General features: G+C 36.1%; 1 protein-coding gene across 5 annotated transcripts; it reads right to left on the bottom strand.

Annotated features, from left to right (window-relative positions):
* Positions 1-278: 278 nt before the first annotated feature.
* On the bottom strand, positions 279-23302 carry LOC117991381 (delta and Notch-like epidermal growth factor-related receptor). 5 transcript variants are annotated; one of them, XM_069503905.1, is made up of 13 exons: positions 23103-23302; positions 20191-20781; positions 16170-16379; positions 13815-13987; positions 12975-13093; positions 12347-12500; positions 9708-9962; positions 6059-6201; positions 5480-5599; positions 4087-4189; positions 3351-3526; positions 1867-2024; positions 279-1001 (listed from the first exon to the last, which is right to left on the bottom strand). In XM_069503905.1, exons 2-13 carry the CDS (start codon positions 20712-20714, stop codon positions 950-952), a joined length of 2187 nt encoding a protein of 728 aa, XP_069360006.1. In that variant the 5' UTR covers positions 20715-20781; positions 23103-23302; the 3' UTR covers positions 279-949. The 5 variants fall into 5 exon arrangements, with proteins under 5 accessions (XP_069360006.1, XP_069360009.1, XP_069360002.1 ...); XM_069503908.1 differs by having other exon boundaries at positions 279-2024; positions 16170-16369; positions 20190-20781; XM_069503901.1 differs by having other exon boundaries at positions 279-2024; positions 23028-23301.
* Positions 23303-23368: the final 66 nt, after the last annotated feature.

Here is a 23368-nt window from a genome sequence, read left to right as displayed (position 1 = left end):
TTCAGCCAGGTACCTATTTGAGGCTCCAACATTCGATCCCGGGCACGATCCTCTAACTTTTCGGAAATTATAAGCGTTTTAAATTTTACTGTTTGTTATATAATAATAATAAATAAATTCTCAAAGTTATGGGATGAATGCCAATCCTCACTTAACCAGCATGGTAGACTACGACCCAAACCCTCCTCATTCTGAGAGGAGTTCCGTGCTCAGTAATGGGCCGGGCGATGGGTTAAGATGATGGTGATGAATTGAAAGAAAATTAAAACCAACTGTAATTTGAATTATAACTTTATTGTACATATACCTATCTTATAATTTACAACAATAATTTTAACCGCATATGTACATCAAAAGCATTATTTTACGAAAGCATAGAGACAAGTTAGAATAATTATTTCAAGAAAAATAGTAACTATCTTCCCTACGACTGAGCATTTATTTCTTAAGGATCTAAAAAGTTCTAATATCAAGAGTTATTAGAGTATTTATTAGAGAAAAACAGTAGATAAAAGGGAAATAGATGCATCTACCTTGAAGGTCAGTCATTTTGTCTTGCAAGCTCTCTTTCCCTTAAGCGTTCCATGATAACTAATTGGTAACACGACCAAATCGTATCACTAAAACCAAAATTGTAATAGGTATGTACCTAAGATCTATGTGAGCAATATTTTTTTGCATTGAAGGAGCAATTTTAAAATTTATTAGTGAAGTATTATTTATTTGACAATAATAATAATTTTTAATACAAAAAACAAAAATACCAAACTTATTCTAGAACATAAAAATTACAAATCGAAAATATCATCTAAACCACCGCAATAAATTAAAAAAAAAAAAAAAAAAAAAAAAAATTAAAATTTGGTTTAAACTTGCTAACCTTACTCACTTGTTGATAATAATATCTAATTATTCATTGTGGAGTATTTTCGGATAGTGATGCGAACCGTTATTTAAATAACTGTTGTTTATTTTCGACTGGCTTTGGCAAATATCCACAACTGAAATAAATAAAATAGAATTTTTTTTACACATAATCATGGCAAATTATCATTCTACCTACATTTTGTAGCAAAGATTCTTCTTTTCAACCGAACAACAACTACTTATTGAAAATAATAAACATGACAACACATCAATATTTGATGGATTAGTAAATCCATTAAAATCTATCAAATCTAAATATTTAATAATCACACCAACGAATTTAATTTAGGTACTTAGGTATTTTATTTATATAGATATCTCTTAGACACTTTTCATTGCTATAAGTGACTAATCTCGCTAAGAATGACTAAAATAATAAAGTATAAGTACCTAATATACATCCATCATAGAAAAACATATAAAAGCTCACATTTTATAATATTATTGTTATAAAATAGCTGCTATTGATTTTAAGACCCAGTATAGGCAACATATTACTAGGTATACCCACATATATATTATGAAAACATAAAAGCAATGAGGTCATCGAACCTTTTGACCGCTACATGGCCTTATCATAATAATAATTTGAAAGGCAATAATAAATTATGTCAAGCTCGAGAGTAGAATAAATTCCAATTGCAAAATCAAAGTTTCGTATAAGTATCTCGATATTAAAAACAACAAGATAACACCCCTGTTTTTGCGATGGGGGTTAAAAATATGAGGTGGAGAGACGCATGCTTGCAATGGAATATAAATAATATGAAATGTGAATGTAAAGTGTGAAATTTATCCCGCCCGCGCCGCAGCGATGAGTTATGAGTTGGGGAAACCTATATTTTTATTTTGAACCGTTCCCCATCGGAGCAGTTCGTGAGTGATGGCTATTGTATGAGGGGGGAGCTCTGGCTGTCGCTGAAGTCGAGGGTATAGTACATGTCGGTGGTGTCGAGAGCCGCAGGGGGCTGGAACGGCGCCGGGGACGCGCGCTTGTCTTGCAGCCAGTGGTGAGGAGGCCCCGGCTCGGTTACACGCGACAGTCGCGACAGAAGGCGGGAATACGTTTTGTTTACTCTGCAATGGCATGCGGTCACCTGTTGAAATAAAATAAATTAAAAAATATTTTTTTAACAAAACAGTTTTGTCAAATTTAAACAATTTCTAATGGTACCCACACTAGGTAGTCCTGTGTCGTGTGTACATGATCGCAATAATTGTAACTGGAAATTGACGCTCGGTTTACTAGACTAAGTTCACTAATATAAACTACGGTATCTAAAATATTATGTTAAGGTACAAATTACTTAGGTGTTTTGTTGTTTTGCAACGTATTATTATTATTACATTTACAAGTAAGTACTATGTAAGTTGCATCACTACCCATAATAATTAGATTATAATAAATGCGAAAGTCTGTTTGTTTGTTGGTTTGTCCTTCAATCACGCCACAACGGAGCAATGGATCGTCGTGATTTTTGCATGGATGTAAAAATGCATGGAGTAAAAACCTGGTGAGTGACGTAGGCTACTTTATATCCGGGAAAATCAATGAGTTGGCACGGGATTTTTAAAACCTAAATCCACGTGAAGTCGTGGGCGTCAGTTAGTCCTCATGCTAATCCTAATCCTAGTAATTTTATAAATGTGAAAGTGTGGATTTTTGGATGTTTGTTACTCAATCACGCAAAAACTACTGGACGGGTTTGGCTGAAATTTGTAATGGAGATAGATTATTATTACTGAATTAACACATACCTAGGCTACTTTTTATCCCGGAAAATCAAAAAGTTCCCGCGGGATTTTGGAAAAACGTAAATCCATGAGGACGAAGTCGCGGGCATTAGCTAGTTACATATAATTTGGGAATTAGTTTTTTCAAAACTGGAAACTAGTGTGAGTTGGCCACGCGCCTCCTCTCGGTAGACTTCCGTAGGTCGAAGCCGAGTGAAGCGAATGATGGACTTTTAAATACATGACTGTAAATGTATGGCGTAGGCCGTACGCGGCTGAAATAGGAAGCTCGGAAGCGGCGCCTTACATTTTCATAGTGTTTCGTTTTACAGAATGGGGTTTAATATTGTCGCGTCAGCTGCGGCATGTTACCTACCTTAAAGCAACGCGACACGTCTTAAGGGTTTCCGAGAAGATCAAGCAGCTTGATGTCAAGCACGTAGTATTATTTTGCAAGCAGCTTAATGCGAGCTTGAAACGGCACTTTTCTCATATCTCGAACACTGTCCGAAATTCGTCGCGTCAAGCAAAAATATAAAATTGCATCACTCACCGTCAAGCACGTAAATGCTTGACCCAAGCAACAAGCAAACAGTGTAAACGGTCAAAATGCTTGGCTCAAGCTCCGTGTTTGACTTCAAACTCGGAGTCGGAAGCTCTTTAATTTAACGATGGTAATTTAATCTTACTACAACTCCGACGATTGCAATAGCTGCACCGAGGGTCCCCGCAGCAATGTAAACGTTATGCAGGCGGTCGTGGTAGAGGCCGAGGGGCAGACGCATCTCGCGAACAGTGCCACCTCCCCGGGACTCCGCGCTAGACTCACTCTCGCCATCCACCACTGATTCAAGTATAAAGTCCTCTGTAAGAAAGATATTCCTCTGTCAGAAAGAGAGGGACAAGTCACCGTGCGGTACCAACATTCACCCAAGTCGGTAACTAGATGGATGACCGACTTTGGAGGTCCAAATATGTCCTTCTCGTTTCCTCCATGACTCCGTGAGAGCACGTCAATCCGTCGGTCTCGGTTATTCAGTAACATCTGATAATAAATGTAAAACTTTCTCTTAGTCGAGTTGTATGCGGAAAGATTTGGAAAGCCGCTGTATTATTTATTACCTATCCCAAGTCAACTCCTTCCATTATGTGATTGATAGAAAAGGGTCACAACCCTCAGCAATTAGGAATATGACAGTGAGAGAGAAAGAAAATACAATATTACCGCAAATTATTATTATTACCTACAATTAAATCACAGTTGCCTACCTAATTAGGTAATAATGAGGTGACAAGTTTACTTAAAAACAGTTTAGGCATTCTAAGTAACTCGTAGCTCTTAGCTATTTGACGCTATTCCAATTTTCATTGATGTTTAAAGAACTAATTTAGTTTAAACTATTAAAGTAGAAACCTATAACGAACCCTCACAAATCCTCCCTGTGTAGCCGGGTCTGCACGAGCAGTAGAAGGAGTCGACGCCGCTCCAGCAAGTGCCACCATGGGCGCAAGGGTTGTTGTCGCAAACCTGTAGGTATTACACAGCACGATTAAATAAGGTCCAATGAATGATTGGACATTGTAAGACAGTGGAGAAAGTAGAGAAGTATAGTCAACCATAAAATTGCTTTTCCATTTTTGTCAACAACTTCCAGTACTTCTGAAATTATTTTCGTAGCGGAGGTCTACGTTATGTAGAAATCCTACAATGAAAAATCACAAGTTTCTTGACCCAGTGTTGAGCTGTTACGTTAATATGTCAGTCAGTTAGTTTTCCTTTTATAAAACTAGATGATGCCTGCGACTTCGTCTGCGTGGATTTAATTTTTTTTTAAATCGCTAGGGAACTCTTTGAATTTCCGTTACAATAAGTATCCTTTGCGTGTCCCCGGGATGCAAGCTATCTCTGTAAAATAAAATTTCATCAAAATTAGTCAAGCGGGTGGGTCGTGAAAAGCTAGCAGCTAGACAGACAGACACACTTTCGCATTTATAATATTAGTATGGATGTAGTTGGTAAGTATGGATATATGAGTATGTACGTACATAAATAAGTAGATTACTAAACTTAATGTTCGTATGACGTTGCTAACTGACGCAATTTGCATTTTCCCGGAACATAATTAAAATTTTCAAGCAATTAGGTAGTAAATATCTACAAAAAGGTATTTACAAGGCGTTCGTTTGAAGTTTTTAGGTGCGTTAATTAAATATTATTCACGTATTAGTGACTTCAACCAGAAATTATTCAACTGACCTTTACTTAATTACATTTTTCACTCAATCGTTTCATTTCAACTTTTCCTACCACGTTTTTTTTAGTAAAATTATATTTGATTTAGATTATTTAACCGTTTTCAATAAGTACTTATATACCTACTAGATAATGTCCGCGACTTCATCCGCATGGATCTAGGTTTTTAATAATCCTGTGGAAACTTCGTCCAGGTGGATTTAGATTTTGTTAAAGATCCTGTGGAATCCTTTTGATTTTCCGAACCAAAAAGTAGCTTATGTCTATCCTTGAGATGCAAGCTTTCTTTGTATTGATTAAGCGGGTGGGCCTTGAAAAGCTAGCAGGCGATAGATCTTAGATGCAGTTTCGCGTATATAATATTCGTATGGATTTATGTGCAATAACAAAATTTTATTGTTTTAAAAATAGAATCTACAACATTCTAAGAACGCAACGTTCTCGACCTGTTCAATACAAATAAATAAGTCATAATGATAATAATGGATAAGTACATAGAGACAGAATAAGTGTGTCTTATTTATTAATGTGATATCGACGAGGTAAATGTTTCAAACTGTTTACAGTAGCGGCACTGTTGCATTCCTCGCCTACTAAGCCGCTGGGGCATTCACAAGTGTAGCTATTGCCATGGTCCAAGCAGTAACGATGCTCCGGGCAAGGGTTAGGCTTGCAGAGATCCACCTATAAAAAGGACATTTAAGTTTTTAGTCCAGAAGGTATTTCAGTACCTACTTTATTAGGGTTTTTATAGGAAAAAACATATTCATAAAATACAATATCAAATTCAATCCAATTATACGAGTAAAATAATAATTAAAATCAACTTCGGAACCCAATTATATACACAGTGTATAGGTACTTAGCTATTTATAAATATAAAAATTGATATCTGAAAATCTATAAAATTAGGTAATTTTCACGTTATTTCCGTACTAAATGACGCCTCACGCGTAAAAATGTTAACTCTATTGGTCAACCGTCATATCAAAATTACGGATCACTTTTGGAATAAGGACTAAAATCGTACTTTCATGTTCGACATGAAATTTGAGATAAAGTTGGCGCGTGAAGAGTTAAATTTTAAGCGTTATATTATAATTACCCTACATACGTAGTTAAAGTAAGTAGACAAAACCGTACCTTCGACTGACAAGTGTTTCCCGTATAACCACGCCCGCAAGCGCAGTCAAAGGCATTAACGCGGTCGGTACAGGTGCCGCCGTTCGCACATGGTGACGATTCACACTCATTATATTCTAGCTCACAGCGGTCACCAGTGTAACCTGAAAATTTCATATGATAATCAATAAATGACATGGAAAATACGGATGTTTTAGACAATCAGACCCATTCACTTAATGTATTGATATTATTCAGTGTGTTTTTTTTTAACTGGGACAGTATGGGGAAATCCAAAACTATAAATAGGAGGTACTTATACAGGGAAACTGACTTAGGAAACTTCAGCTCTTTTTTTATGAAAACAATTTTAATATAGTAAATTTTTCGTCAAGCGTGATTTGTTTTTTTAACACCGATCGACTCAATTTTATGTACCTAAGGGTCATTTCATCGTATCAAAAGAAAAATCGGGACAACAGAAGTTGGTCAACTTTACCTAAGGCAATCGGGGTGGAGACGCCTCGCACATCCGCACAACCCTCGCGCTAACCCGGTGCGCTGCGGGATAGGGCGAATGACGTGCGGGTGTGCGGGGCGTCGCGTCCCCCCACCTCATATCCTAAATTGCCATCTCGCCCTCGATTGGCAATATTTAAAAAATTACACTCGCTACACCTCCGCTTTTTCAATTACAATTTAAAGTTTTACCGACGTAATTTGCTGTAAATATTACTCACACTACTTTTTTTCTATTCTATACATATATAAAAGCTTTATCAATTTGTGAGACTTTTTGCTATCCGAAAAAGTATAAGTAGGTACTATGTTTATTTTAAAGTAGATATTTTTACTTATAGAAGTATTATTTTAGAATTAGAGATAGTAGAGAGTATAATAGTATTTTACAAATGCACTTCACGAATTCTACTTACTTAGGTACAATATAATTTCTACGTAGGTAAGATATAAATATAAATGTTTTTACACTGGAGAATGTAATTTTATGATACTTCAAGTAAAGCACACATTAAATGTCGATGCAATTTTCTTCTCTAGATAGCGTACACAATGGAGAAGTGTAGGTACGTAACCCCAAATGTAACCCATGAGACGCGATATAAAGCTTGCCGTAATAAATTCCCCACATAAAGGCTCTCTGTGTAAACACATTATGATAGAATTGCAAAGCTGAAGCGGAAAAAGGGAAGCTAAAAGCCCAGTTATAAATGAGATCGTAGTATTTTCCTACGACTGTCATCCTCCAAATGTATTTTTATATTTTATACGACTATATTTTCATGCGGAGTAGGTATAACATCGCTACGTTGTTCATTTTGCGGTTATTCTCATGAAGATATATTACTGTCATTGTGGTATTTTTTATTATATATTTCACTGTGTAGGTATTACAGTGAAAAATGTTCTAGCTAAAAGGTAAAGAAATCTTGTTTATTATGTAGGTTCATACGTACTACGTAGGTAAAAAAGTAGTAGATACCTACCTAAGTACTTGGTAACACAAAAGAGATGTATTGCACTATCCCTAATGTGTTTCTAGTTCTACACAACACTGTACCTATATAGTTACTCAAAACAATAAGTCGCTCAGCCCGTATACAATGTTTGCAACGCAGTAAGTAGACAAACCTACTTTCACGCTCTAGTAAGACCTGCTGGTTCTTATAACAAAAGATATATAAACATCATCCAACGTATGCAGCTTAAAAATGGCAGTAGGCCAAAAACGCTTTATCGATTATCGGGATTGAACAGAATATTGAACCTTCGATATTGAACGGCTCTTTTGGATGTTTTATTGCAATTTCTATTGCAACCTTGTGAGTATCAGTACCCATATTATAAATGTGAAAGTGTGTTTATTTGTTGGTTTGTTGGCTTATTGGTTTGTTGGTTTGTTGGTTTGTCCTTCAATCACTTCGCAACAGAGCAACAACGGTACGACGTGATTTTTTGCATGGGTATAGTTAAAAACCTGGAGAGTGATCCCACGGGATTTTAAAAAACCTAAATCCACGCGTACGAAGTCGCGGGCATCAGTAAGTCGACTCATAAAAATAATAAGTAGGTAAGTATAAAATTATAGTGATAGATAGGTAGAGATACGTCTTCAGCGAAGAATTTGTTTTTTAAAATTTATGAAACTATAAATCAATCCTATCGTATTTAAAGCAGAAGTTTCTTCTAAAGCTTCTCCCTGCTGTAGACCCTTTAGCAACAGCAATTCTGGGATATTGTAACTATATTAGGGGTTACTTTTGCCAATTTGGCCCCAGAGACTGTTTGCGTGTACCTATTCATTCTTTCACTACGACGACGGAAAAACAACTTTGTTGATTAAACCTCCCAAGTTTATTTACCTCCTACTAGGTAGGTATCTAAGAATGAAAAAACATTGTCGCGTATGAAGATAATAAAGCCAAACTTTAAGGTTTTATTTTCCAAAAATCAACCCCAATTTCGGAGAATTATATATTTTAGGGATTTGGTAGCATGTCGAGAGAATTAATGGGTGAACTTTATTCCATGTCGTCCTGCCCGCGCTATATGAATGTAAATGAAGGAAAATGAACATGCGATCTTACGAGAATGTTCTCTCATCCCGTCTTACTGTGCTCTGCAGTGGTAATGGCTACGGACGCTAAACTAGTTTATATTGTAAGTCTAGACACGTCCTAAAGAACATAATTAACTAGTATATAATATTAGTTATGATTTACCTAGGTATTTCAAACATTTTAAATAACTTTCAGCATATAGCATAGAATTATCTGTCTACGGCCTGTAGTAGAGTAGTAGATATTTATTTGTTTTGTGGCTAAACACCTCGATGACAATTTTTTGCATTATTACACTTAACATTTATTTTGAAACACGTTATACCTATACATTTTATGAAGGAGAATAAATTCAAAATTAATTCACCCCTTCTTAGATCGAACCCAATTATCATTGTCACCTAATAGCTTAAATGATAGGTACTACGCTGATAACACTGTACTGCGCGTATGTTTACTTCAAAAGATAATGAAATTGGCTAAGTTACTCACGACAAAACAAAAGAACAATTTCTTAACAATAAAGGGCCTTTTCTATTCTATTATTTATTCTATTTAACATTTTATTTCTAGTAGGTATGTACCTAGTCTCGTAATCCGTATATCGATAATTACATTTGTAATCCAAATGAGATCCCTTCTAGGTGGCACATACTACATATACTTGCTTAAGTATATAGGCATACAACCTTGTTACATTTAATTCCCCGGGGATTTTCCTTATCCTTTGTCGTGCCGTTTCGGTTAAATTCAGCGTATAAATTTAGTATTCGCTATATACGGTACAGATACCGTCAAAATAGAGCGGAAAATTGTCTTTTATCCTATTTAAGAAGCCAGTCTTCACTATTTTCTGTAGATATTTATTTTAGTTCTTAGTTGGATTTATCTATAGGTTTTTAACTAAGATAGATAGTAGTAGTTAAGATATATAGTTTATCTTAGTTGATGCCGATGACTTCGTCCGCGTTTTCCGTAACAAAAAGTAGCCTATGCCAATGTCCGAACCCAGGATGCAAGATATCCCTGTATACCTTTCGCCCACTTTTACATTTAACATGTATGGATACGGATTATGAGACAAAACTCACCTGGCTCACAAAAGCAGAGGTACTTCTGTCCGTCCACCTCATTATCCGTTTGCTCAACGCAAATTCCCTTCACGCAGGTCTTGTCAGCGCAGGCGCCGCCGGTGGCCGCGAGCTCACAGTGCGAACCCGTCCACCCATCGACGCAAGCGCAATGAAAAGTTGTGGAACCATTCATTGCCATGCTCATACAGGAACCCCCATTGATACATGGTTCAGAATAACAGGGGTCTTTTTCACATTTCCTTCCAGTGAAACCTACAAAATTAAGCAATACTTATTTGACTGGACATAGACACAACGTGGTACAACATATTCGTATAAGTACCTACTTTTAGGGTTCCGTACTTCAAAAGGAAAAACGGAACCCTTATAGCATCACTTTGTTGTCTGTCTGTCTGTCAAGAAACCTACAGGGTACTTCCCGTTGACCTAGAATCATGAATTTGGCAGGTAGGTAGATCTTATAGCTGAGACATTTGGGGAAAAATCTGAAAACCGTGAATTTAGGGTTAGATCACACAAAAAAAATTAAATTGTGGTCATGAACTAATAATTAGTATTTTCAACTTTCGAAGTGAGTGACTATATCAAGTGGGGTATCATATGAAAGGTCTTCACCTGTACATTCTAAAACAGATTTTTATTTATTTTTATGCATCATAGTTTTTGAATTATCGTGCAAAATGTCGAAAAAATACGACTGTAGTACGGAACCCTCATTGCGCGAGCCTCATTCGCACTTGGCCGGGTTTTTTTTTCAGGTTGATGTGTCGTGTGTGACGGTGTGTGGTTGCTTTATTCTTTATTCAACATAGCCTTTATATTTATCTGACTTTGTCTTTATGTTTGAGTATTCACATGTTTTAAAAACATTCAATTTAATAACAATCAGCAAGACAAGTAGATAAGTAGGTACACTTAAAATCAAGTAAAGGGAAATCTTATACAAGTCAATTGTGAAATTATATTTTCAGCATTCAGTTGATGTAAAATAAACACAAAGGAAAGTTTTTATAAAGCTTTCTGCTTGTTACATTAATGAGGTAGGTATTGTTAAATATCCCTCATTGATCCGCTTATAATAACTTTGAAAGCCTGCGACGCGAGCAATGCTGTAAAGTTTACCATTTTGTAGAAAATTGTATCTAGATACTTCGATTTTTGTTCAACCCATGGATTTCACAAAAATGATTTGCCTTACAGTACCACACATAGGTACTTACCTATATGTAACTACTTTAGTTTGGTTAAAAGATAAACAAATTGCAGATATCTTTACGGTGAAACGTGTAAGCAACATGACTTTTTAGGCTGCCTGTCCACTGGTGCGAAGAAGAGCGGAGCGGAGCTGTGCAAATATTAACCAATAGAATTGCATAAACTCCCGCTCCGCTTCAGCAGACAAGGATTTGCGGACTAGTTTAAAAAATCATACATTTTAACGCGGAGCGGGCCGCGCAGATGACAAACATAGCAGTGAGGCAGAGCGGGGAAGCGGAGTGGGCGGAGCAGGGAACTAATTGCCCGCCGCACGTTGCTCAAAATGACTCGTCGCGTGCTCGCAACTATAGCTCCGCGTATGGAAAAACACAGTCCGCAACTCCGTTCCGCATTACTTTCTCGCTCCGTCCACTACTTAGCTCCACGTCTATTGGACAGATACAGTCCACAAATCCCCTCCGCATTTCTTTCTCGCTCCGCTCCGCTACCTAGCTTCAGTGGTCAGGCAACCTTAGACTCTGGGGTTAGGGTTTTCACTCGTATCATGATTTCATTGTCAGTTCGTATGGGCCGCGTATAGTACGCCTCTTACGCATTTCAGGGGGAAGCTACTTGTTTATCTTGCAAATTAAAGTATCCTACACTCTCATATTAAGTATGTCTACAAACAATTGTTATATTAAAGCCATACGGCATACCATGTTCATACTTATAGAGAGAGAGCAACTTTCAGCTTGTATAAATTAACGAAGGTCTGTCACGCGCTGGCTCTTAGTCCATTGTATAAGCCTTGTTGTATTGAGTTTCGGGATGAACTAGCATCATTAATCAACGTTTAATGCGGCTACAGAGATATTCATTATACCATACACGGTACCACGTAATACACGTTCGTCGAGTGAGCGAGTGTAAGGTTACGCAATAACGATTTTCACATACGTACTTCTTAGAGTTCCCGATTACGTCATAATATTGAAGCTTAATTAAGCACAAAATGTTATTTTTTAGCGTAGGTAATCGGCTTTTGTAGGTAAATTGATATTTAGTCAATTTTGTAAAAGAAATAGCTGAACACGTATAAAATGATCGATGATCTTTGTCAGCCCTAGCACAGACTACGGTCTATTTGGGCTGCAAATTACAAACACCAGTCTTAGTTTTTATCTAGTGCTTTGGTCTAAGAGTGTGGTGTAAAATGTTCACTTTTCATTAAGTCGAAAAAAAAATGAGTTAAATGTAACAAATTGTAAGTGAATTAAATTACGTATTTATCCGTATTGCGTAAAATTTTCAATTGTTCAATTAAGTAGATGTGGATGGTACCTATCTATTTTTTGAATAGATCTAATTTTTGATTTGACTTTGACATTGATTTTGACTATCCGCTAGCATAAAAACGAGGTTAACGGAATACGTACCGTATGGACATAGACAGTGGTAGTTAGCACCGTTGAGAGGTTGCGACAGGTCGACACATATGCCATTGTTCAAGCAAGGTGATGGATTGCAAGCGTCCCTGTCCTCGCAGTGTGGCCCGACGTACCCCCGGCAACACTGGCACTCGTAACCTTCCTACAAGCAAACCACTATAAATCTATCCCGACTATATATTGACAAATTACGTAGGTACTTTCAATTGAAGATTACCTACGCTACCTACGGTTACGGTAATTTATTGGCATTTGAAATGTCCACTAAAACCTTACTCTGAGAAAGTAAGAGTAAACAACTGAGCAAATAAGTATTGCTTAAAATGCTTTTTCATCATTCAAAAGCCAAAAATGAATAGGTAATACTTAGTAATTTAAATGGAGTAAAAAGTCGTAATAAAATTAATAAATATTAATTGCCACGGCTATTAATTTTTGGCGAAAAATCTCGTTAAACATTCTTGGACAAACACCTACTTAGCCAAAATTGGAAAATTCATGAAACTATCTGAAAGCTTAACAGGAAATATGGACTAGAAAGAATACTTATGTACCTATCTATCTACTCTATGATATAAAAACTAAATAAATAAGAAGAATGTAGGTATTAACGTACCATAGTAACATTTGTGTAACAGACCCCTTTTCCTGTACAGTCTTGGGAGTCGCCACAGTTGTCTGACTTTACTGTTACCTTCAGCCGGACGCATTGTGACCCCCAATTCTCGGATACAACTATAAATTAAAAAATATTACCACTATACCACAATAGTTTAACCTAAAATAAACCGACTAGGGAGTCAGACATAATTTATGCCACAGCCTACTCATTAATAACTTCGTAATGACACAGTATCGTCGAATGGAAATGAACACATTAAATGGCAAATTTACATTTTCTACGAAAGACAATGAGACATTCATTGCATGTCAGGGCTAAATGTTATTTTTCCTGCTGCTCTGTCACAGTGGTGTTGTTCCTTTTTATAGACTTCCGGTAAGGGCTTACGTAAGCTTCTGTTCTCACGCAACGTAGCTAAACTTTAGCGGGCTTGAAAGGGCACGCCTGAATGTCATAAAAAATGTTTATACTTAAAGTAGAGAATGAGTTTCGCGCTGCTCTTTCAGGTACGCTTTAACGAAGTTTCTGATGCAAGCCTGGAATTGATTACCTGTTGGATTAACACATTAACGAAACTTTCAAGCGCCAGTTTTCCATGTAGTTGCAAACTAGCAGTAATAGCTACTACTTACAAAAATTTTAGCCTGTATTGGAGTGTAACTCAATTACGTACTTAATAAAAAACCTAAGATTTGAAGTTTAACGTAGGTAGACACTAGTTTTCGTTTGGAATGACCCATCTTATGTTGTGTAGTTACCTAGGTATTACATGGACTTTACTTTATTATTACGTAGCGAAAGTAGATTAGGTTACAAAAAGAATCAAAGACATACCTATCAACAAATTAACGCCTTCAGTCAGGTCCTTGTCATAGAGCGTAAATATCTTTGATCCGTTCTCGTCTAATGGTGTAATATCAAGCAACATGCCATCTGAAACATCGCAGTGCTCGTGCCCTTGCCGGGTCACTTGGTACACGGCCGGTTGGGGAATTGTATGGTGCGACCTGAAAATAGCCCCTTCAAAAACAACTATCTAATGAACCGCAGCATTAAAGAGCTATTGACAGGAGCCATTGAAAATGTAGATTATTGAATTATAAATGTAATGTACCTACTACACTTTGAGTTAATTTGAATAATAAAGCAAGGCACATATTAAAAATTCACCCTAGAACCTCCGATCGTTGAAATTGTGAGTTTGCGGTTTATAAATAACTAGCTGATCCCCGCGGCTTCGCCCGCGTAGATTTAGGTTTTTAAAGATCCCGTATAGCCTATGTCACTCAGGAATAATGTAGCTTTCTACTGGTGAAAGAATTTTTAAAATCGGTTCAGTAGTTCTAAAGATTACCCCCTACAAACAAACTTAACGACATTACCTCTTTATATAATACTAGCTGATCCCCGCGGCTTCGCCCGCGTAGATTTAGGTTTTTAAAGATCCCGTATAGCCTATGTCACTCAGGAATAATGTAGCTTTCTACTGGTGAAAGAATTTTTAAAATCGGTTCAGTAGTTCTAAAGATTACCCCCTACAAACAAACTTAACGACATTACCTCTTTATATAATACAACGGGCCGTGCAGCAGAAATCGTAATATTTTAATTTCGCCATAACTTCAAAACCAAACGTCCAATTTTAATCATTCAAAGACCAAATATTATCTCCATAAACTGTTCTTAGTGATGAAATCATTTATTTTGATAAGGATTAATAGCATGAGTAAAATAAACGCGTTTAAATGTAGTCCAAAAAAAATTCAAGATTTTTAAATAAAAAAATGGTTGCTGTGCCTCACTCGACATAGATGGGTATAGTGTGTCGCGGACTTTTTTGTAGATATTTATAAGATCTACAATTAATTAGAACATTTTATGGTTCTATCTTTTATAGTTTAGGCAGCGTACGCAAAATAAGTAACTTTTCTGGTTGATTTTTTACACCTTGTGTCCGAAAAACCCAAATATCTTACGGAACCCTATTTTTTTCCAAAATAAAATATAGCCTATGTTACTCGTGGATAATGTAGCTTTCGAATGGTGAAAGAATTTTTAAAATCGGTCCAGTAGTTTTTGAGCCTATTCAGTACAAACAAACAAACAAACAAACAAACAAACAAACAAACAAAGTTTTCCTCTTTATAATATTATAGTGTGATCTACAATTAATTAGAACATTTTATGGTTCTATCTTTTATAGTTTAGGCAGCGTACGCAAAATAAGTAACTTTTCTGGTTGATTTTTTACACCTTGTGTCCGAAAAACCCAAATATCTTACGGAACCCTATTTTTTTCCAAAATAAAATATAGCCTATGTTACTCGTGGATAATGTAGCTTTCGAATGGTGAAAGAATTTTTAAAATCGGTCCAGTAGTTTTTGAGCCTATTCAGTACAAACAAACAAACAAACAAACAAACAAACAAACAAACAAACAAACAAACAAAGTTTTCCTCTTTATAATATTAGTGTAGACAACGGGCCGTGCAGCAGAAATCGTAATATTTTAATTTCGCCATAACTTCAAAACCAAACGTCCAATTTTAATCATTCAAAGACCAAATATTATCTCCATAAACTGTTCTTAGTGATGAAATCATTTATTTTGATAAGGATTAATAGCATGAGTAAAATAAACGCGTTTAAATGTAGTCCAAAAAAAATTCAAGATTTTTAAATAAAAAAATGGTTGCTGTGCCTCACTCGACATAGATGGGTATAGTGTGTCGCGGACTTTTTTGTAGATATTTATAAGATCTACAATTAATTAGAACATTTTATGGTTCTATCTTTTATAGTTTAGGCAGCGTACGCAAAATAAGTAACTTTTCTGGTTGATTTTTTACACCTTGTGTCCGAAAAACCCAAATATCTTACGGAACCCTATTTTTTTCCAAAATAAAATATAGCCTATGTTACTCGTGGATAATGTAGCTTTCGAATGGTGAAAGAATTTTTAAAATCGGTCCAGTAGTTTTTGAGCCTATTCAGTACAAACAAACAAACAAACAAGCAAACAAACAAACAAACAAACAAACAAACAAACAAACAAACAAACAAACAAACAAACAAACAAAGTTTTCCTCTTTATAATATTAGTGTAGAAAAGAAACAGGCTCAGCAAATTAAAATGCTAGTCTTATTAGGCTCATTAGTGCTAGCTAATCAATTTCCATACAAACCCACCTGTCCTCGTCGGCGTGTGAAGTGTTCGTGTCGATAGTTTGGTTGGTAGAGTCGACGCGAACAAAGGTGTCTAGCGGGGAAGAGTCTGCGATGCGCACGATAAGGATATCTCCGCTCTGAATGTCAGCAGCCCCCTCCCATGACACGATGACCGGAGGGCACTCCTCCTCGCCCCCTCGTCGAAACGTGCCCGCACACTCCTCCGACATCCAAACCACAAAGATGTCACACATTAATTTTATTATTATAAAGTTGAACAAATACCATAGCATAAACATTAAACACAAAACATTACAAATATCTTTCAAATATAGTGCATTCAATATTAACTGGCGTGTTTCCACTTGAGACCGTCATTAGCAATACCTATAGGATTACATTTGACATGCCACGTAAACAATAGGGGTGATAAAACAAACATTCATTTTTAAAGGAGCCGGTTCAACCTTATACATATATTTTGTTGCAAACCAACCAGTGTTGATACTTTTGAATTCACCCGCCACGACTTAATCCTACTGCAAATGACGGTCTCAAGTGGAAACACGCCAGTTTATATTGAATGCACTATACTTAACACACTACTAGTCTTTGATCTCGTGTCCCCGGGTGTATAGTACGCGACAAGTCTAGATGGCAATGGATGAGGGAACGCCGCGCACACCCGCACAACCGCCGTGGTATCTCGGTGCGGGCGAGCACGGGTGACGTATGGGTGTTCGGGGTGCCCCCCCCACCCGCTTCATACCCTGATTGGCATCTTCACCTGTCGCGGACTATACCTATATCCTAATACTAATAAACGGTCAAAGTAGGTATCATTTTAATAAGGCAGAGATATCCAATATACCTACCTATTAATATATCAATAAACTTAGTAATGTCGGTTTAATAAGTAGATCCCCTCTATAATAAATCAACCGTTAAATTAATGAAGGCGTGGGCGGGCGGTGCAATATTAGATTGTTTATTCCAGTTTTATAACAGGTGGAATGTCAAAGTTCAATATTGTTTTGCTTTTGTTTTACGGTATAAAATTGCTAACACTTTCGCATTTATAATATTATATATAAGTAGGTATATTACTTACATATTATACTTACAGTATGGATTAAGTAAGTATGACGTCTAAAGTAGGTAACTATTAGCAATGCTATGGACTAAGAGCAAGCGCGTGCCAGATTTTCGTTATTTTTTAAAAGCTGAAAGTTGCTCTGGCATGGCAAGCCCCTGCCAGACAACCTTAAGGCGAGTCACCGAGGCGGGCAGCGCGGCTTTGAAGTAAACCGCTTGGCAACGTTCAAATTCTGTGTTTCAAACGTTAAATTTGAATTTAATAAATTATAGAAGTTCTGTTGAAAACCAAAATTTAGCAGGTTCTCTGTAGTACTCAAAGACAAATATTTCCATATAAAAATTATTTGCCAAGTCAGAAATTTAAGTATTAAATAATTCGTTTTAGACTTTTATTTCGGCTTATTTCAAGATTTTATTTGATCGATTGAAGTACTTCCTATTGTGTATCAAAGTAGCACATTTTTTAGACAATGTCTTTAGGTATATTATATATTTTTAGCAAGGCCATTATTTAATAGTAAATACCTAAAACATTTGATCTAGCAAACCAGTTTTTTCCGCTTAGCCTCGGTGACTCGCCTTAAACTTTAATAGTTCAAGGTTGTCTGGCAGAGGGTTGCCACGACACTAAGTCTGGCAATGCATGATGTGATTTCTAATATTATTCCGAAGAAAATTAAAAAAACAGGCCAAGTGCGAGTCAGGCTCGCGCAACGAGGGTTCCATATTTTCCACAGTCGTATTTTTTTCGACATTTTGCACGATAACTCAAAAACTATGATGCATAAAAATAAATAAAAATCTGGTTTAGAATGCACAGGTGAAGGCCCTTTCATATGATACCCCACTTGATATAGTTATCTTACATCGAAAATTGAAAATACTAATTTTTAGTTCATGACCACAATTTTTTGTGCGATGTAACCACAAATTCACGGTTTTCAGATTTTCTCCCTAATGTCTGCTATAATACCTACCTACCTAAAATAAATAAATAAAAATCTGTTTTAGAATGTACAGGTGAAGACCTTTCATATAATACCCCACTAGATATACCTAGTTATCTCACTTCGAAAGTTGAAAATACTAATTATAAGTTCATGACCACAATTTAATTTTTTTGTGTGATCTAACCCTAAATTCACGGTTTTCAGATTTTTTCCCAAATGTCAGCTATAAGGTGTACCTACCTGCCCAATTTCATGATTCTAGGTCAACGGGAAGTACCCTGTAGGTTTCTTGACAGACCGACAGACAGACAAACAGTCAACAAAGTGATCCTATAAAGGTTCCGTTTTTCTTTTTGAGGTACGGAACCCTACCAATTAGACTTTATACTTTGACATAAGATTTATTACATTACCCGTTATCTCCCAAAGCCACCATGATCCAAACAAACCTTCCTCCAGTGTTGGGGAATATACGCAGAGAAACTATCAGCTTTTATAAAATAACGATGGTCTGGCACGCGCTGGCTCTCTCTCTCTATTATTTGTAAGCGTAAAGGTAGGCACATAAAATTTGTTTATTGTCTACCGATATAAAAAACCGGTTAGCCGATATACCTAAATAGAGCACAGATAGCGATAAACTATATCATGACTATATTTCATGACTTATGCCCGCGCGGGCTACACAAATTCCAAACCCCCTACATTACCTCCTTAGGGATCGAATTTTCAAAAATCCTTTCTTAGCGGATGTCCACTTCATAATAGCTATCTGCAATCTGCATGCCTTTCAGCCCGATACGTAAAGTAGTTTGAGCTGTGCGTTGATAGATCGACCAGCCAGTCAGTCAGCTTTTCCTTTTACTTATTAATATTTAGAAGAAAATAAGATACTGTTCTGCGATAGGATTAACTATTTCATATAGGTAGGGGTAGGGGTTGAAAAGATAGATACTAGATAGATAAAGATAAAGTCCACGCGTGCCCTCAATCTGGAAAATGCCACTGAGTATTCTGTATGAGACGTTCCTACCAGACATTTTCCTTTTATAAAAGTAATGAACAGAGTTGGACTGCTGAAGCAGAAAACTTTTTCTCTTTTCCTTTTGCCCTATGACGATTTATGGTTTATGTATTTGACCTCGCTGCGGCCTGCGCCGTCACGATTAAAGTTATAGTTGAAAATGTTGTGTTATGTACGAGTATGTAATGTATCCTCTGCAAAATAATATTATCTAAGTGCTTATTATTGTTATTCTAGAGTTGCCTGCGACTTCAGCCGCGTAGATTTAGGTTTTTAAAAATCCCATGGAAACTCTTTGATTTTCCGGGGTTTTAAGGGTTTAGTGGTTAAGTGTATCTCAGTAGCAAGTAGACCCTATAACCTACGCAACTTCATCCTTGTGGCATGTCTTTAAAAATCCGGTGGGAACTCTTTGAATTTTCAGGATAAAAAGAAACCTGTCCTTGCCCAGGATGCAAATTCTATATCATATTCCATCGAAATACTAAATCCAAATTCCGTCAAAATTGGTTAAACGGATAGGCCGTGAAAAGCTAGCAGACAAATTGACAGACTTTCGCATTTATACCCTAAGTAGTACATGGATTGTTATTCTTATCCGTAAAATTATTTAGCAAGAATTTCTAAAATTTATCAAATTAACTATTAATCTATTTCTGGTAAGACAATTTTTTTTTGGAGGTAGTAATAGGTAGTAGTAGTAGGATAATAATGAATTTAAAACGGTCGACATTTTGGAATTCATTTACTATCTTTGAGTAAGTAGGTAAGCTATGATTTATTCAGAGTAATTTAGATTAAATTTTCGGTAGTAATAATTATGTGGTGGCAAGTTAATCATAATAATATGCCCTCAACTTACTAATGTTTATGATTCTCGATTCATTTTTAACCGACTTCAAAAAAAGGAGAAGGTTCTCAATTCGTCGGAATCTTTTTTTTAGTAAAACATTTTATCAAAAAACTTACCTTTACAGGTAAATTAAGTTCATGGGTCTCGTTTCCGCGCCATAATCGAGACTCCCTTGGTAGAACTGGCAGCTCACAGTCTATGGCTCCCAGGCGATCTTGTAAGCGCGTTGACGAATGTACCGCACCGGTTGTACTAGAAGTAGAATTTGGCTTCCGCCTTCTTGCATATTTCGGCAAACCTTTTGTACTCGCCTTTACTTGAGTTTTTGCTTTGCGAGTAGTCGAGCGCTCTGTACTAAAGTATGACTTAGTTGTTTTAACGCTCTCCTTTGTTATAGGAGCTCCAGTACTCAGAGGCACTGTAACCGTTGACGGTGTTACGCTAGACTTCGTTGAGTGGATAAACTCTGTAGTTGCAGGCGCTGGCGAACTAGATACGCCTTTAAGTTCAGCCGTGGAATTTAAAGTCACATCGCAGGAACACACTCCAATAAATAATAACACTAATATAACTGTTGGCACGGTGTAGATTTTACAAATTTTGTTTGTAGGTTTTAAATAGTTATGCGCTATTATTGCCATTTTGTACCATTTACTAATGTCCTTGGTTTATTTGGCACTGATTCAACAATATTGTAGACAGCCTTCCCTGCCAAAACAACCAAAATATTGGTCAAATATTAATTACATAGTAGGTATTATGATTTGGAATAGATTTTTTCGCAATGTAGTTAAGTATTATTTTCTAGTTATAACTATATTGAAGACGATGATATATGATGATATATTATGGTCGTGTGATTTAGTATACTTATTAGATAAGTGACTTTCATATGAATACAATTCTAAATTAGATTATTTTGTAAATATATCCAAAACATAATTTGTGAAACACAATCAATACTTATAATAAAACTGTAACAGGTCAAATTCTGTACATTGAAGATATTTTGAAAAATTTTTTTTTTCGAGGGCACTCTATAATCGATACTGAACCCAAAACTGTAATTTTTTTCATTTTTGTCTGTCTGACTGTCTGTCTATCTGTCTGTCTGTCTGTCAGTCTGTCTGTATCACGGCCGCGCATCACGCTGAAACTACTGAATGGATTCCAATGAAACTTGGTACGATTTGAGGTCATACTATGAGGAAGAATATAGGATACTTTTTATCCCGAAATTCAGCATGGTTCCCGTAGGAGAGGGGATGAAAGTTAAAATGTATACTGAGTTGTTGTTGTGTATTCATTAACGCGTAGTCCGATTTCATTCATTCTTTTTTTGTTAGAAAGGGGATATTTTAAAGATTGTTCCGTAAATATTTCAAGGTCATCGGTTTTTAACCGACTGTCAAAAAGGAGGTGGTTCTTTTTTCTACATCGATTTTTTCGAGGTTTCTGGACCGATTTGCAATTTTTTTTTAAATCAACAAAAAAAGTTTTCGTGGTGGTCACATAAAAAATTCTGGATTCAACTCCTTAATCCTGATGCTGCAGGGTTACTGCCCGCCTGAGTTATCAAGATTCAGGAAGTGTTCATAGTGAATTCATATTGTAGGTACCAAGCAACGACTTTATTCTCAGACTTCAAGTCCCAACTCCTCAACCCTGATGATGTAGGGTACAGCACTCCTAAACTATAATGTTTCAGTAACTGCGGATGATGCAAAATTAATTTAGGTACCAAGCATAGGCTACATCATTGAACTTCGGATCCTAACTCCTCAATCCTGATGCTGCAAAGTACTAAAGTCCTAAATCGTGAGGATTTTAGAATTTCTGATAGTGAATTGATATTTTAGGTATCAAGCAACGGCTTCACGATGACACTCCCAGTCCGAAATACTACGCCCGAGCGAAGCCGGGGCGGGTCAGCTAGTTTTAAATATAATTAAATAACAAAACGTATGGATCTGAGTATGTTGATATTATTTGTATTGTAACTTTGATATAGGTAGGTATCTACATTAACAAACAATACGCTTTCCGCAAGAACTCTTGAAACATTCGATCGTATTGAAACCCACTTGTCCGGAGTTCTAAAAAGGTGACCCGAGAGCTTTTATCGTAGGTATGTATAGTATAGATATAGCAAGAGTGCTCACTTCTCAGGGAAAACATCTATAATTGGAAAATTGTAGAGCTCTCTGTAAGTGGTGACCCTCTTCAAATGGAAGTATTGCTTGTTGTAAACTGACTTTACTAATTTTCACTTAAAATGCGCATATTTCATGACGTAGAACTTTGAATTATCAAGTGGAAGCTGAAAGCTTTGTATGTGGCATAAATTGAATGAAAACCATTTTCTACCATTTCGTATTTCAACAGAGGGACTTACCTATAATTAATGTATTTATTAGGGATGGGTACGTACGCGACGTACCTGCATAATAATTTCAATTAAAGTATGAGAGTTTTTAAATTTAAACCCTCTCAGTTTTCAAAATTGTGTAATTTTTTTCTGAGAGGGTTTAAATTAATTAATGAATCTTACAGAATAGGTAAGTATAAGTAACATTTTTCGGTTTTGACTTTTGATTTTCTGTAGGTATCCAATATCAAAACAGAATAATAAAAACGTAAGTATATAAAACTAATTTTACCTAATCTTTGAATAATTAAATTTACTTAGTTTAATATTAATTGATTTCTCATTAAAGACTTATTCACTTATTTGATCCACACTCTTCACTATAACACAATACACCTACATCAGTAAGTGTACAAATAAAATATTTTTAAATAATTATTACGTAGTTTATCACCTAAATATCCTAATTCTAAAACACCTTACTTGATCAAAACTCATTTTACCAATTTATAAAGATCTATTATAATCACAAGTTATTGTAATGATACAGATCGTTGTTATAAATGAAATAAATGTTTAAACTTACGTCAAGCTTGTGCAAAATCGTGAAGGATACGTAATGAATTTTATTATAATATACTTATATAAATATTTTTCTTACTCGTATCTAATGAAGAGCTCTTTAGCTAATTTTACACACTCCTTTATCAAGCAAAGGAAAAATATTTGTTGTACTTAATAAAAAAGTGTAAATATATTTGAGAAAAATACAGTGATGTAGGAATGTTTTGTTTAACGTTATAACGGCGCAGGGCGGGCGGCGTCCACAGCCCGCAGCCTCCGTGGCACTGAGGGCGGGCGGGATCCGCACCTCCCCACACCGCTATCGCACCCCCGCTTGTATCTTTACTTAATTCAACTACATGT

Source organism: Maniola hyperantus, chromosome 2 (assembly GCF_902806685.2).
Source record: "Maniola hyperantus chromosome 2, iAphHyp1.2, whole genome shotgun sequence".
Taxonomy (NCBI): domain Eukaryota; kingdom Metazoa; phylum Arthropoda; class Insecta; order Lepidoptera; family Nymphalidae; genus Maniola; species Maniola hyperantus.
The sequence above is the reverse complement of the archived record's forward strand: the minus strand, read 5'-3'. Positions and strand labels throughout refer to the sequence as shown.

Bases quoted from the DNA above. Each gene is read 5' to 3' on its own strand.
- LOC117991381 (XM_069503905.1), bottom strand. From the start codon at position 20,714: ATGGCAATAATAGCGCATAACTATTTAAAACCTACAAACAAAATTTGT. The intron at 16,380-20,190 runs GGTAAGTTTTTT...CTTTGTGGTTTG, and splicing joins GAACTTAATTTACCTGTAAA to GATGTCGGAGGAGTGTGCGG. The intron at 13,988-16,169 runs GTGGGTTTGTAT...GGCTATTTTCAG, and splicing joins TCACACGCCGACGAGGACAG to GTCGCACCATACAATTCCCC.